The 17,520-nt window shown below is 38.1% G+C and overlaps 1 protein-coding gene across 4 annotated transcripts in view; it reads right to left on the reverse strand.

The window, feature by feature from the left end:
* Positions 1–17,520, reverse strand: part of GAPVD1 (GTPase activating protein and VPS9 domains 1) — a 72,418-nt gene that overhangs the window by 38,706 nt on the left and 16,192 nt on the right. For all 4 annotated transcript variants that reach the window (XM_063081599.1, XM_063081600.1, XM_063081601.1 and 1 more), the window contains 2 exons: positions 3,537–3,746; positions 857–1,700 (listed from right to left, as the gene is read on the reverse strand). In XM_063081599.1, coding sequence (XP_062937669.1) covers positions 857–1,700; positions 3,537–3,721 — 1,029 coding nt within the window. In that variant the 5' untranslated portion in view covers positions 3,722–3,746. The remainder of the gene's footprint in view (positions 1–856; positions 1,701–3,536; positions 3,747–17,520) is intronic.

Below are 17,520 nucleotides of genomic sequence, written 5' to 3' on the forward strand. Positions count from 1 at the left end.
AAAAATCACTTATCACTTAAAAAAAAAAAAATCACCCAAAGATAGTCTATTCCGAATTAACCAAATCTCTTCTTCACAGTATTTCTGGGAGGATAAGACATGATTAAAAAGAGTCCCTGAAGAAATAATAACACAACTTTAGTAATTTAGATGATTAGAAAAAAAGTGCTAATATAAATCCAAAAATCCTTTTTCTGAAACTCTTAGGTATAGAAGAGTTTCAGATTTCAGAATTTAGAGATTTCAGAAAGGAAAGTTAGAGCATACACGTAACATATCCACTATGTAGTGTGTTACCCTGTAATCAAACACATTAACATCTCTTTTTTTTTTTTCTTTTTTTGGCTGCTGGCCTGTATGGGGATCCAAACCCACAACCTTGGTGTTATAAGGCTGTGCTTTAACCAACTGAGCTAACCAGCCAGACCAAGCAAATTAATACTTCTGTTATAAAACATGAGTATTCACCAGCAATAAATGGAATGACAATTATAAACAGCCTCATGTTAGTTTAGCTTAGGTTCTGCTACCAAATAACACTCAGTTTTTGATCATTCTGGATTTTGAAACTATAGAAAAGAGGTCACTATCCTTTGTTCTGGAAAATCTAATCAACTATACATTCAAGTGTGTAAGGATTCCATTTAAAAACTAACACAAAATGTTTGGTGACTACAATATCTTAAAAACCCAATATGACTGCTTTTATTTCATAAGAAACAAATATTTAGGACAGTTTGAGGAAAAGGAATGGTAAGAATATATGAATACTGTAGTTATATTTTCTATTTCCACCTCCACTGGCCAATCAACTGATTTTAAACTAATTGCCACATTAATAATAGCAAAAGCATACCTGCATCAGATTAAATCGTGCCACCTCATTAATAGGAGCATCAGAAATTATTCCATACTGTTCTGGATTGACAACTGCAGGACAAATGAAGTAGGCCAATAGGAGATCAGTACACATTGCCCTGACCTCCCCAACTTCCAGTCTATCTACACATGAGAGGGTTTTGTACATCTGTGACACGATCCACCTCAAACTATGTGGAAAACAATATGTGTTCTGTTTGAGATAACCAATAAATTTGTTCACCAAAGCCACTAATTTGGCCTCATTGGACTCAACCATCTCTTGAACCTTTTGCCTGAATCTATCTGAGCCTTTCTCTCCAAAGAGTTTTTCCTGTTGAGATGGGGAGAACCTCTCAATTAGCTTGTTTGGGTCTGTTTCTAGGTGATCTTCATCTTCAACAAGCAGTTGCATGATTGGCTCATGTAAAGTAGCTGTGAGGAAAAGTTTGGCAGAAAACAGTCCTTCAGAAAAAAGTTTAAATAAGATGCTGAAGGCACAAGTTCCTCTCCTCAAAAGTCGCCTGGGGTTGTCACTTTCTTTAAGTTCAAATTCAATTAAGTATCGCAAAACCTGAAGGAGGTAGCTTTCATCTTCTTGCATAATACAATTGCCATACAGGGAGGTAAAAACTGTGTAAATAACACTTTGTGTGTTCTCCTGATTAAGTTTCTCTCCGGCAACCAAAGAGGAGGCAATAAGACGAGGATTTTCCCTTAATCGACTCAAGAATTCTCCATAAGCGGTCTCCTGAAATCCCAATTGCTTATATCCATCAACAAACTGTGTATCTTCCAAAATCTTGGCATGTTGGCAACATTCAGCAGGGGAAGCTTCAGCACTGAAAAAATAGCAAACAAGCAAAAATAATAACAATAATACATATCAAAATATATATACTATACATATACTGTATACATATACAATAATACATATACTATATTGAAATATGGAAATATGAGTTGATTATAGTCCCAGCAACAAGATCATTCTGACTTGCTAAAATCTTTTAGACCAACAGCATCTAAATTAGTAGGTCCTAACAACTATTGTCCAGAGCTATACTCATGGATTAAATTAAAAATTAGTTAAAAACTGCTTATTTATGGACACAAGAAAGTTTACAAATATTCAAGTAATAAAAAATAATAAAAAGTAAGCCCATATCAGGTATTATCATTCAACATTTCTCAACCTCAATGTGCCAGTATGTAAGCATCTGTAAGAATCACATCCTTCAACCAGGCTTTTTACTTCTGAAAATGAATACTAATAAAATAAGCACAAAAGAGTGGGGGGAGTGTAGGGAAAGTGAAAGAAAATGATCAGGGCCCCTCAGATGTTCAGAATGTTGCCAAGAATTTGATATAAATATGCATATGTGCCCAGGTATTCCTTGGCTATTGTCTGATGTAATTGTGCATGTGCACCCAGGTGTCCTGGGTTATGGACTTAACTATGAAGGATGAGTGGCTCTGATCCACAGAGTCCCCCGCTCCCAGGACGCCCCCAGGGGTGTTCACGGGTAGGCTGCTACTGTTGCTGAAGGCTGTTGCTGCCAGGGCCCCCGGCACCCTCCAGGAGGCCACCACAGCCGCTGCTGCTGCTACTACTGAGGACTGAGTTTATGTCGTCTGCGAACGCCTCCCAGGATCTTTCCCAATTAGCTAGCATGGACCTGCGTGTGAGGGGTCGTGACCCAGCCAGGCATGTGAGGGGTCTGATGACCCAGTCTGTACAATGGGTTTGAAGAGTTTGAGCCCTAGCCCTGACAATACAAGTGGAAATTTAGTATAACTAAAATAATGAAACATTCTGGCTTTAGTTATGAAATGCCTAGACATACAATTAGCGTAGCTATTGCTGTAACCCAACAATTGGTGTAGTTGTGTAGCTTTATGGGGGGAAGTCCTACAACAATGTTCAAAACAGCTCTATTCTTTTTTTTCCTTTTTAACTTACTTTTGAGATAAAATACAGCAAAGCACACAAATCTCAAATGTTCAGCTTGATCAATTTTTACATTTGTATCCACCACTCAGATTAAGACATGGAACATTTTAAGCATCCTAGAATGCTTCTGCATGTCCCTTTCCAGTTAATAACACCCTCCCAAGCCAAAGAAGTAACCATTATTCTGATTTCTGCCATCAAAGATCAGTCCTGTCTCTTTTTGAAGTCATATAAATAATCATATAGTATGAATCCTTTGTCTGGCTTGTTTTCTCAATATTTTACCTCAGCACCACTATTCTTACAGTTAAAACCCACTTCTTGTGAAAACAGAACAATGAGGTATTAAAACAATGAAATATGTGGCTTCTACACCTGAAAAGTAGATATACAATATCAAAACATGGAATTGTATATATTAAATAATATTAGGAGAAAAGCAGAACAAATGATAATTTACTCTCTACAACAATAAAATGTTATATATACAAAGATACAAAACTAGCATGGTATAAAATGTTAATGCTTAAGTTATAATTTTCTACAGAAGTGCTTAAGTAATTAATAAATGAAATAGTATAAAAGCAAAGACTCAACTTAATGTTAATTTAAATTACCTTAAACCATGCACTTTGTTGCAAATAGATTCATTTATTTACAGTTAGCAGTCAGCACAGAATCACAGTGGTTCACAAAGTTTAAGACCTGAAAACCTTTTCTTTACCTTGTTATGATAAGCCGATCCAAATTAATCCTCTGCTGCTTTGCAATCCATGCTGTACGATACAACTTTTCAGCTGTCTTAAGTACATCTGCATTGAGCCTCTGAATGAGCTGTTTCTCAGAGTTTATATATAAGCGTTCCTGCTTGAGGTGATGAGCCAGAGTATGAATATCTAGCTTCACCATCTTCAAGTGCAAAAAAGGCTGATCCCTAAGAGTAAAAAGACAAATTTTGAAAGTTTGTCATTTAAATTCCTTTCTAAAATCAAAAGGGGTAGAACATATTAAAAATTATATTACATTTAGTATAACTGTTAAGTCTAATTTTAAAATAAACTATATATTTTCTATTACAGAAGCATTACAGGTTCGGTATAGAAAAACTGGTAAATAGGCCGGCCCCGTGGCGCACTCGGGAGAGTGCAGCGCTTGGGAACACAGCGGCGCTCCCGCCGTGGGTTCGGATCCTATATAGGAATGGCTGGTGCGCTCACTGGCTGAGTGCCGGTCACGAAAAAGACAAAAAAAAAAAAAAGAAAAGAAAAGAAAAGAAAAACTGGTAAATACCAATAAGAAAAAAAAAAAAAGCTCCTAATAAGGCCACTGCTCAGAGATAGCCACTGTAAACACTGTGTATACCCTTCAAGTCCAGTGTCTATTTGTTAACCCTGGAGTTATCACTGACTATGCACTTTCACATCACAATTAACATATCCTGCTGATTCTATCTTCAAAATCTATCGCAAATCTGACTACTTCTCCCTATGTCCATCTCTCACCTGAAGATCTATAACCACCACCTCATAACTGATCTCCCTGCTTCCAATCTTGTACTTCTAGAGTCTGTTCTCTACCAAGCATAGAGAGAACCTTTAATCTTAAGTCCGATCACTTTTTTCTCCTTCTAAAAACCCTCCAATGGCTTTATTTTATACTTAGAATAAAATCTGAAGGTCCTAAACGATCTATCCCTGGCTACTTCTCCAACCTCACCTCCTACCATTCTAGCCTAGCCTCCTCGCTGTTCCTTGAACAGGCCAAGCATTCCTCTCCCTCAAAGCCTCCGAATTTGCTGATCCCTCTGTCTGGAAGGCTATTCCTCCGGAGAGCTGCAAGGCTAATTAGTGTCTTCATTTGGGTCTCTCTACTCAAATGTCTATTTAGAAAGGCCTTCTCAGACAAATGTTTCTAAAACAGAAAATATCACTCCCTATTCCTTCTTTTGGTCTTTTAAAAAGTACTTGTCCCTGTCTAGCATCATGTTACAGATATCTACTTGTATGTTAATCAAGTTTATTATATGGCTTCCCCACTAAAAGGTTAAGTGCCACTAGGGCCAAGGCTTGTCTGCTTTGTTCACTTACAGCTATAATTTCAGGGCCTAGGACAGTGCCTAGTTCACAGCAGGAACTGAATAAATATTTGCCAAAGGAATTAATGAAATCACACAATTCTTGTTAATCTAGTAGCTAAGCAAATGGGTACAAATGTACACATATTTTAAAGCCTTATTACTTAAGATACACCCATGGACCTAGAAGGCTTGCCAAACCACAAATGTTTATATCAACAATAGAAATACCTGTGGCACAGATAACAGAACACAATATTGTGTGTCTAGACAGCAGCCAGTCATTGAGTGAGAGAAAAACTTCTCATGAAGAATTAAACATTATGAGAGCAGCTGGAAATATATTGAAAGACACCTTTATTGAAATAAATAGATTTAACAATTTAAAATTTTGATTTCGGCAATTTTTAAACTTTCTTATTTTAATAAACTACTGATGACTAAGAAAAATTTAGATATTATCATCTAACCTCAACTTAATTGCTTTCAAAAAATATTTTCTTGTACCTTATGTATTCCCCAACAAACTATGCAAAGCTGTTATTCTTAATTTCCTGCACTGATAAGGCTCTCATATTGCTTTCCTCTTAAACGATATCATTATGTCTACTTCACCGAGATGATTCTCTATTGAATTAGTCCCAAAAGCATCTGTGTACATTCAAAATAATTGGTGGCATTATATACAAATAAATATATTATTAATTCGGGCTATAGAATATGCATATATTTTCTACATGCAGACTTTGTAGACTTCCATGTGGGAACTCTAACACCCTTGAGGGGGCTCTAAGTGCACAGGCTAAAAACAAAATCATTGCTCTAATGGTTTTAATTATGAGAAATATCATAGTTAATGAAAACAGTACTGAAATGGGCTATGAAAAACCTACATGTTGGGCTGGCCCGTGGCTCACTTTGGTGAGCATGGTGCTGACAACACCAAGTCAAGGGTTAAGATCCCCTTACAGGTCACCTTTAAAAAAGAATAAAAAAACAAAAAAACAAAAAAACTACATGCTTCATTAAGTGTATATTTTCTGAACCTCAGTTTTTTTAATACATAAAATGTAAACAAAACATCTGCATTTATTTTGTGCCTGGTACAAGCAACATATTAGGTAATAGGAATACAAAAAAGGATAAAATCTAGCACGTGTTCTAAGAACTTTCTAATCTAGTAGAATGATGCAGGCATGCAAGCAAAGGGCTACCCAAAAATGTTATGGGTATTATGGAGTAGGAACAAAAGAGAAAGAACAACTGAGGACTTAGATTCCTGAACCTAGCACGCATGCACGTGTGTGTGTGCGTGTGTGTCTGGCCAGTGCTGGGATCTGGGATTCGAACCCATGACCTTGGTGTAATAAGGCTGTGCTGTAACCAACTAAGGTAGCTGGCCAGCCCCTGAATCTAGTCTTAAAAGACAAGTATTTGCAACAAAAAAAGAAAAAGAAAAGTATTTGCAAGACATAAAGAGGATGGTGAGTGGGGGTTGAATTCTGGATAGAGGGGGCCAACCAAGCAAAGGCACATATGTGTATATTTAGAGACCTACACACTTGTTAGTTTGGGGTCATGTATGTTGCGTTAAGAGTGAAGACGGGGGGAGGGGAGAAAGTATATAATGAGAGATAAGACTACAGAGACAGAAGGTTCACAGAAGTCAGAGTTAAGAAACTTGCACTCTACACTGTAGGTGGTGGGAAAAAAGTTTTAAATGAGATTAATGTGATTAAATTTATATTTGAGAACATAAATTCTGGCAGTAAGGAAAAGGATGAAGAGATGGGGATAGGACTAGATGAAGAGAGACTACAAAATTGTTGACAGGCAAGAAATGCTGCAGTGGGGTAATGGAAAAAACGAGACAAACTCTAGAGATATTAGGAGGTAGAAAATACAAGATGTGTTGACGCCTACATATGGAAGACGTGAGGTAGAAGTTTCCAACTCTGGTGACAGGATGGGTGTGGTGTTATTCACCACAACTGAGTACCATATGAGAAAACACTCTAGAAACTGAAAATTGTGCCTGGAATAGTTCTAAGAACTTTACACACTTAATCTTCATAATATCCCTCTGGCATAGGTACTTAGCAGCTAAGGAAACTGAGGCCCAGGGATATTAGGAAACTTTGCCCAAGGCCACACAAGTGAGAGGTGATAGAGTCAATACACTATTACTATTATTACCACCCTGATTTCTACAAGAATGACTCATAAATCCATTCCTGTAGTCCTGATTGATCTACCTACAGCCATTTCTTTATTTTCAGCTGTCACTCAGATATATGCCTTGATAGCCTTCCATCACTTTAAAAAACTCTTCTCCCCAAACCCACAATCTTCCAAAACACGCTCACTTTTTTCCTTCCCAACTTTTTAGTTTTTATCTCTGTTAACTCTACTACTCTTCTAGTAGAGAAGAATCATCTTGCTGTACCTGCAGCCAGCATTCTTCATAGTTCCTTTCTCATCTGACACTTCCAATACATTCCTGAGGCCAACATGTGTCTCAATTATTTCTTAAACATACCACCACATCAATAAATCACCACCACAATTATGGTACTGTTCTGCTTAAGACATCTTCAATGGCTTCCCACTACTTCCAGGAAAACAGCTACTTGATTAGGTTTACAGCATTTGCAGCCTTCTAAAATCTGGCCCCAAACTATCTTTCCAGGCTACTTTCCATTGCTTCCTCATATGAGCCTTTCACTTCATAAAAATCTCTTACTTGATATCCCAACACAAACCTTTCTTTAGCTGCTACATTTCAGTACTGCCAGTCTGACGATTATACATGTTCTGCAGTGTACCCGCTGTTCTACTGCCCTGTTATATAAGTATTTTACTAACTTATATTTCACATGTTCACATCCCCTCACCCTCCCACAATAGATTAGGGCTGTGCTGTCAAATATTTTAGCCACTAGCCACATGTGGTTATTTAATTTAAATTAAATTTTAAAATGCATTGTATATGACTTCTATCTTAATTAAAAATTTAACTTAAAATTCAGTTTCTCAGTCACACTAGCCACCACTGTCCCAGTACTGGACAGTCACATGTAGCTAGTGGCTATACAGAACAGTACAAAGGACATTTCCATCACCATAGAAAGTTCTATTGGATAGCACTGTTCTAGAGTACAAATAGTGTCTAATTCATCTCTAAATTCCTCTTATAATTTAAGAATACCTTGCACTGAGTAAGCACTTTAAAAATACCTATTTCTCCTATTTCAATTCAAAGCAGGCTTACCTCGGCAAAGTTAATGTTCATATAAGCTTTTCTGTTATTTTAGCAGTGATTCCCATAACTTTTTTTTTAACCCTCACAGAGTACTGTAAAATTCTTTACAAAATAAAATGCTTCAAACAAATTTAAATTCACTTATGTTGTCATAACATATCAAGGAAATTTGTTACACCTAAAAAAAGTTAGAGCTGACTGGTTACCGCAGTTGGTTACAGCATGGTGCTGATAACACCAAGGTCCACAATTATTCAATCCTGTACCAGCCAGCCACCAAAAAAAATAAATAAGTGACAAAAATAAGAAGTTAGAATTGCTGCTTTAGAGTTTTGCATACACGTTTAAATATGTTTTTATAACAACCCTAGGGCTGGCTGGGTAGCTCAGTTGTTTACAGCATGGTGCAGACAACACTGAGGTCAAGGGTTTGGATGCCCACAATGGGCAGAAGCCAAAAAAAACCCACCAGCTATAATGACCCTCACTGCTACAAAGATACAGTAAGGTAGAAAATCAACAGATAACTGCTAAAATTTATATATTATTTGCACAAAATCACTGATGAATTTTCTTAAATAATCAGATAAATTCTAAGGTGGATTTGCCTACAAAATAATCTTGTAGTTATATCGCAATGGGAGAAAGAGGTAAGAAGAACTGTTCCAGACTATTAGCTCAGTTGGTGACAGCACAGTGTTATAACACCAAGGTCAAGAGTTCAGATCCCATTACTGCCAGCCAACAAAGTAAATAAATAAATTAACTAATTAATAAACAGATATAAAAGGGACTAAAGCGACATAACCAACTGCAATGCCTGGGTCCTGACTGGCTCTTGATTGGGGTTGGGGAGAGAAAAGCCACTTTAGGGACAACTGGAGAAATTTGAATATGGATTGGATATCAGATGATATTAGAAAAGTATTACTAATTTTATTAGGTATAATACTGGTATTGTGCTTACATGGGAGAATATTTTACTTTTAAGAGATTCATGCTCAAGAATTTAGAAATGAAGTGTTAGGATATCTGCAACTTATATATGGCTCAGCAAAAAAAGAGAGATTAAAAAATGCAGAAAAATGTAAACAACTGGGTATATGGCAATCATTGCATTATCCTCTGATAGTTTTTATATGATAGAAAATTTCCATAATTAAAAAATAGGGATAAATATTTTAGAAATTCTCAAACTGTGCCCTCATTGCTGCTTTAATTCAATGTAATTCAACAAATATATTATTGAGTTTTGTTGGACTCTAGCAAGTTCCCTAATCCCAAGGAGCTCACAGTCTAATTACAACCTAAATACTGTTCAAGATAGAGCATAAAATGTTTTCAATGACACAGCAAAATCTGAACCAATTTATGCAATTTAGAAGTTAAAATCTTCAAATATAACTTCACTTTAAATATTAACACATAAAAGTGATGTTCCACTTTATCTAAACAGGAACTCACCTTCTAAACCATCTAATAGTCCCAAATGTCTTCAAAGACATTTTTTAAAGACATTTTAATTAAACCTAGAACATCAGACAAACTAAGTACCTTTTTTGTTTCATCAAGTTCGACAATTACAAGTTTTATTGCTTTCCTTTCTATAAGAAGCTGGTCGGAATGCTTCTAAAAACAGACAGTGGCTTACCGTGAAAAACAGTACTTTAAAAAAAATCTTTGTATACGTGTATAATCCTCTCAGGACCACAAAAAGATAGGAAAGTATCAGTAAACCACTGGGTAAAATCCAAAAGATTTAAAATGTGAACTAACTCTGACCCATGTTTTTGCCCAGTTTACTTAAATTAAATCCATACTCTGAATACTATTTTGTACAATATGTAGCACATACCAGATTATAACAACATTAAATCTCTATGTCTCCCAGTAGACTGTAAACATTGACAGTAAAAACTAACTCAACTTTGCATCCTATTATAGCTGATGGCAAGTAGGAGAAACTCAAAAATGTTAACTAAACTCAATTCAGCTAGCACCAAGTCTACTGACTCACACGTTTTGAAAAAAATAGTATCACACACACAAAAAATAATAATACTGAACAGGTCACTACTTAAAAATGATACTTGAAGGAAAAAGATTGAGAACTTAGAAAGTAAAATCTATAAAGTTGTTCTGCTCTTCTAAGGCACCACTATAACACAAGAGGAGTTAATAGTCCCCAGGAACAGCTTTAAAAACATTTAAACATGAATAACTAAAAGTGGGAAAATTTTACTATACTAAAGACAATAGGAAAATACAGACATTAGCAAAAAAAAATTAGTTTTTTCCTGGAAAGTAGCAATAACAGTATCAGTATTTTTTGTTGTTGTTGTTGTTTTTTTGTTGTTTTTTCGTGACCGGCACTCAGCCAGTGAGTGCACTGGTCATTCCTATGTAGGATCCGAACCCGCGGCGGGAGCGTCGCCGCGCTCCCAGCGCAGCACGCTACCGAGTGCACCACGGGCTCGGCCCAACAGTATCAGTATTGAACTAACACTTATTTAGGATTTATTATGCCAGGTACTCTGCTATTTTTTTCCTTACTGAACCCTCACAACCCTATGACAGGTGTGCTCTGGTAATCCTCATTTTAGAGTTGAGAAAAGTGATTACATACAAAGTAATTAGCTAAGATCCAAACAAACTCAGTTCTGTCTGACTCCAAAGAAGCATTTGTTCTCAACCAACTAAACACTTTGTCATTAACATCTACTTTAATTTCTAGTTCTGTTAAGAATTGACTCCTTGGGGCCAGCCTGTGTCTCACTCGGGAGAGTGTGGTGCTGATAACACCAAGGACACGGGTTCGGATCCCATATAGGGATGGCCGGTTCGCTCACTGGCTGAGCGTGGTGCTGACAACACCAAGTTAAGGGTTAAGATCCCCTTACCGGTCATCTTTAAAAAAAAAAAAAAAGAATTGACTCCTTAAAGTTCCTTAACTTTACAGTCTTTATGGAACTTTATCTGGCTTCTGGTGATGTCTACTACATTTGAGTTTACACTCAAATACCATATAAAACACAGGTGTCCACAACCCTCATCTCTTGGCTGAGCTTAAATTCTTTTTTTTTGTCGTTTTTTCGTGACCGGCACTCAGCCAGTGAGTGCACCGGTCATTCCTATTAGGATCCGAACCCGCGGCGGGAGCGTCGCCGCGCTCCCAGTGCAGCACTCTACCGAGTGCGCCACGAGCTCTGAGCTTAAATTCTTTAGTTCATCTACCTGCAAAACATCTTAACAAGATAGAATCTCAGAATTGGAAAGGCTATTAAAAGCCACCTTCTCCAATTTAATTCAATTCGACAAATACTTTCTGAAATGTTTTCACTATGCTGAGCATTGACAATAAAGAGCAGAACAAAACAGACATAACCTATGTCTTCATAAAGCTCAGTCAGGCCGAGCCCGTGGCGCACTCGGGAGAGTGCGGCGCTGGGAGCGCGGCGACGCTCCTGCCACGGGTTCGGATCCTATATAGGAATGGCCGGTGTAATCACTGGCTGAGTGCCGGTCACGAAAAAGACAAAAAAAAAAAAAAAAAAAAAAAAAACATAAAGCTCAGTCAACTGTGAAGCCAGGAGCAAATACATTAAAAGTACTACAAGTTGAAGGGGAAATAAGATTCCAAGCACCCAAGACTCAAAAATCTCCAAAACAGAACACAACAATTCCCCTCCTAAAACCAGCAATTGTTTCAGACCTTCCGATTTTTGTCATGGCACAAACAGACGCCTAATCTCAAAACTTAGATTCATCCTTTTCTTCAGCAGCAAGTCTGTCACCAAGTTCTACTCTGTCCTCTTCTTTCTTATTCCTCTGTAAATAACCAAATTCAGTACCATGAACCCATGACAATTGAAAAACTGTCCTAATGTGTTCCTCTGCTTGAAGTTTTTCCTCCAATCTATCCTACACTGACAGATTGATATTTCCAAAGCAAAATTTTGATGTAAACCTTCCCAATGTCTCCCGAATCCCCTTTAAAAGCCCTTAGGGACTTCCCAATAATGCCAGAATATATTAAAACTTCTGCAGAAGTCAGGAGGGAGGCTGTGTGCTCAATTTAGACCACCCCTTGATTAACTCTCCATGCTTCCAATAGCAGGAGTCAAATGGAAGCCCCAGAAAACTCTGTGACTATTTGGTAAAAAGATCACCTTCTCTCCCTCCCCTCAACCCTTACAGCCAATTCCATCAAAACCTACCCTGGACCACTGATTCTTAATTTTGCTTGCCCTTTCTTTCTTTCCTGTCAATCACAAGGAGCCTAGAACTCCCAAGTCATCCCTCATCCTTCAGAACCTAACCCCTAGACAGCTTCGTATATCACCTCTTCCACCTCATCTCCTGCCCCTCCCCACCTGTAAACTCTTTTCACAGTGACCCCTGGAATACAAGTTCAATTACCAGAAAATGTCCTGTAACTTGAACCTTTTCTGGAAAGGCTCCCTTTACCTTTTCTTTCTTTCTCTCTCTCTCTTTTTTTTTTTTTGGTGGTTGGTGGCAAGCACAAGGATCAAACCCTGGACCTTTGTGTTATCAGCGCCATGCTCTGACCAACTGAGCTAACCCAGCCAGCCCTAAGGCTTCCACATTCTTGCTTCAACTGGATCCTGGCTTTCCCAAGGGAACATGGCTTCCTCTCAGACCTCTCAGGTATAGCTGTTTTCTCTCCCACACCCTTCACAATATAGGACCAATTTCATACCATTCTCCCTCCCTCCTCCATTAAATATCCCATGAGACCACACCTATTACCCTCCTCCATGGTGCGGACATATACCAGTCTTTTCTTACTCCACCAGCATTCCAAAACTCCTGTAATCATTTGACTCCACCAAGATTTTTATGGCATTGATCCTACCACCTTTTTAACTCATCTTCACCCCCTTCCTGTCTTTGCTTCCCTCCTTACCTTGCTAGCATAAATCCCATGGCCAATCATTATAATCACTTCCCTGAATGCAACATCAATTTGCCCCTCACTAGAGTAAACCACAACCCAAGTTAAATCCAATGCTCTGCCTATCTACACCTGTGGATGAGAAAACAAACCCACACAGCCAAGCTAGTATCCCTTTAAACTCTTGATCACAATCTCCAAATGGGCCCTTACTGCTGCAAGCGTTCACATTATATTTCCCCAGTCCACCCACCACTCTCCCACTCTCCTAGGCAGCTAATTCATACCATCCTCTCTTCCCAAATCTCCAACACCTCTTCCCTATCCTTATTCTCAGCTCCTTGCTTTCTACTTCACTGAGAAAACTGAAGCAATGGGAAATGATTTTCCACAAGCTCACAGCATCAAATATATGAGGGATCTTCAAAAAGTTGGAAAGATTCATATTATGTTTTAATTCTATTTTTCCACAAACTTTTTGAAGTGCTCTTGTTTACTGACCTACCTGCCTTTGTGTTCTACCTTTTCTTTTACTCTGAATGAGCTGCCTTTCTCCCAGTTAGAGCCAGCCCTAACTCGAACACTAGTTTCCTTCCTTCACACCTGCTCAGAACATTACTAAAATCCCAACCATGTTATCCCCACCATCCATATTTTCCTCTCCATTGGATCATTCTCACCAACATATAAACACACTGTTACTTTTCATTTTGAAAAAAAGAAGTCTCTCTACCTCACTTACTCCCTCCAGCTTCCATCCCTACCTTTTTTCTTCATTGTACAACAAAACTCCTTGAAAGAGGCATCTACAATCACTCAATCACTCACTCATCCACTCCTCTCATCCACTCCTGAACACACACCTATCAGTTTTGCTCCACCACTCCATCAAAACTGTTAGTGTTCAACAATAAACACATTGCTAAATCTTACAGTAAATTACTATTCCTTCTCTTCCTGGCCTAACAGAAGCATTTGACATGAAAGACCACTCTCCGCCCTGAAACACTGTCTTTGACTTCTAGAACACCACACTCTCTGGTTTTCCTGCTGTCTTCTTCTCCACTAAGTATCTAGTCTCCTTTGTTAGTTCCCCCTATCTCCCTGATTTCCAAACACTGGAGTACCCCAAGATTCAATCTTCAGACCTTTCTCTTTTCTATCTACACTCACTGCCTAGGCAATCTCATTCAGTCTCATGATTTTAAGTGTCATCATAATGCTGACAGCTACCAAATTAATATCTCAGCTTGTAACTTTCCCCTGAAGGCCAGATCCATATATGCAACTGCCTACTCAACATCTCTCTTGGATTGTGTAACAGGCATCCCAAATTTAACATGTCTGAAATTGAACTCATCTTCCCCCCCAAAAAACCTGCTTCCCCAACCTTGCTCTCTGCCTGCAAAAAAACCCCCAGCCTTTCCCATCTCAATCAGTGGCAACTCCATTCTTCCAGTTGCTCAAACCAAAAATTCTGTCATCATTCTTGACTCTCTTCTTTCTCTTATACCATATACCCAACCCATTATCAAATCCTGATGGCTCTATCTTCAAAACACATCCAGAATCTATCACTTCTCATCACTTTTATTGCTACCATACTGGTCCAAAGCACCATATCTAAAAAAAAGAAAGAAAGAAAGAAATTAAAAACACAAAGAACAAAATAAAACCTGTAAAATCTTATATATATATATATATATTTATATATATATATATACACACACATACCCTCATCCCACCCCCAGCCTTCCCAAAACTGCCTCTTTGAGGGTAAAGCAATTCGTTTTCTCCCTGCCACCCTTGGCCCTTTTCTTGTTTTTAAAATAAACTTTATATATTTCTTTCTTTTTTTTTTTTTTTTGGCAACTGGCCGGCACAGGGATCTGAACCCTGGCCCTTGGTGTTACTACTCCATGCTCTAACGAACTGAGCTAACCGGCCAGCCCTTAAAATAAACTTTAAAAAGGAAAAGAAAAAAAACAAAACCCAAAAAACACAACGCACCATATCTCTCACCTAAATAACTGCAATTGCCTCCTAACTGATCTCCTTGTTTTAGTCCTTGCTCCTAGTCTACTCAACACAGCAGCCAGAGTGAGCCTGTTAAAGCAATTAAGTCAGATCATACCACTCTTGTGCTCAAAATCCTCCAAAACCTTATCTCAGCCCTCTGTAGTCTGTACCACCCTCCCCCCTTACCTCTCTCACCTCAACTCCTATTATCAGAAGACTACTAAATCAGGACACTACTAGGAGTGAAAGTGGGCACTATTAATACTTTCACCAAGACAACAGATGTGAACAAGGATATACAGTCTATGTATTACCCTCTCCTGTATTCATTCCGCTCCAGCCATATTCTCAAACATGCCAGGCACATTTCCACCTCAGTATCTTTGCACTTGCTCACCACCCCCAGATCTCTCACTTCCTTCAAGTCTTTACTTAAGTGTCATCTGCTTTAGTGAGGTCTTTCCTGGGCACCCTATCTAAAATTTCAACGCTACCACACGCTCACATCTCCTTCCCCTGCTTTAGTTTTTCTCCTTAGCACCGATCATAGTATACATTTTACTTATTCATCTTATGTATTGACCATCTCCCCCCCCCCAAAATGTAAATTCCATAAGGGGAAAGACTTTTGCCTAATTTGTTCCCTGCTGTTACCTGCAATGACTAGAACCCTACCTGTCACATCACAAAGTTCAGTACACATGAATGAATATGTGAATGAAAGATAGGTATTTCAATGACACACTCTTATTAGAGACTTCATATCCTCATATCCAAAGGAAGAAATAACAGAGGAAGAACAAGGATGTAGTCCTTCAGTGGACAGGAAAAAAGGTGAAGAGTATGAAACTATCATTAAATATTAACCAAAATAAAAACATTGTACTAGAAACATTAAAAACATCTAAACACCAAGATCAAGGGTTCAGATCCCCTTACTGGCCAGCTGCAAAAAAAAAAAAAAAATCTAAAATAAAATAAATATAACATCTAGAAGTCTCATGAAAGACGTAAAGGAAAAATAAAGGTGCTCACAATTTTCAATTATTCCTTACTTCCTAAAGGATAATTTCCAAACTTCTTAGCTTAATATTCAAGGTCCAATCTTGCTTCAACCCACCCCTCCAATCCTGTTTTTCACTATTTCCCTACATAAATCCTTCTACTCCAGCCAAATTGGCCTTCTCATTTATTTTCCCAGATCAGAGGAGATTGGGTGCCTTCAGGGTAGGATGGCCATGGACCTCGTTTTTATTTTCAATTCACCTTCATGTTTATATTTATATCAGGCCCCATCTTATCTACTTGTTCTAATTTCCAAGGCCTGGCTCAATAAAACCTTCCCTCCCAACTATACAGTCTGCCCCCAGTGATAAATCCCAACTCTGAACTCTTAAAGCACTGATTATCCCCACTAATTTGAAGCTGGTTTTTTGTTTTTTTGTTTTTCTGTATTTTCTTCTTTAATGTCTTCATCCTGTCTTTCCAGCAAGATTGACAGGTCCCCTCAAAGGCTGAGAACATCTTAGACCCAGACCCCAATACCATGGCCAAACACAAGAAGCTGTCAATATATCTTTGCTAATAACCGTATTGTCACAGGGTGCTCTGTGAAAAAGAACATAAGTAGGGGCTGGCCAGTTGGCTCAGCTGGTTACAGTGTGGTGCTGATAACACCAAGGTCCAGGTCCAAGGTTCAATCCCTATACTGGCCAGCTGCCAAAAAAAGAAAAGAACATAAGTAAAATCAAAGAATTTTTAAATTAACATTAGGCCTTCCTAAACAATAATGAGTATAATTTTTTTTCCTGAAATTTGCAATCATTTTACAAGTTAAATCATTTGTTTTTGAAGTGGTCAAAAGCTAGACTTTGAAAATCTATATATTAAATTTTTTTTTTAATTGAATTGTTTCTTTAAAAAAGGGGGTTGGGGGACGGTGGCTGGCCAGTTAGCTCAGTTGGTTAGAGCACAGCTTTATAACACCAGAGTCATGGGTTTGGATCCCTGTACTAGCCAGCCGCCCCAAAAAAAAGAAAAGAAAAGAAACCCTATAATATTAAAGTTCAGTACAACTTCCTTCCCACATTTTCTACAAAAATAAAATAGATTATACCCATGCATATTAAATCAGATTTTGAGAAATAACTTTAAGCCTTTCAAATCATGTTATTAACACTTATCCTGCTATTAACACTTAAATCTCCAGTGGGGAGATTTTAGTGGGAGGAGTGAAGCACACTGGGTTTCTATATCCTTCCACAATGGTATAGAGCAAGGGCTGGCAAACTATGCTTACGGGCCAAATTTAGCCTGCTGCCTGTTTGTATAAAGTTTTATTGGAACACAGCCATGCCCATTTGTTTGCAGATTGCCTATGGCAGCCTTCACGCCACAATGGCAGAGCTGCACAATCACCACAGTCCTGCATAGTCCAT

Source organism: Cynocephalus volans, chromosome 17 (genome assembly GCF_027409185.1).
Source record: "Cynocephalus volans isolate mCynVol1 chromosome 17, mCynVol1.pri, whole genome shotgun sequence".
NCBI classification, from domain to species: Eukaryota; Metazoa; Chordata; class Mammalia; order Dermoptera; family Cynocephalidae; genus Cynocephalus; species Cynocephalus volans.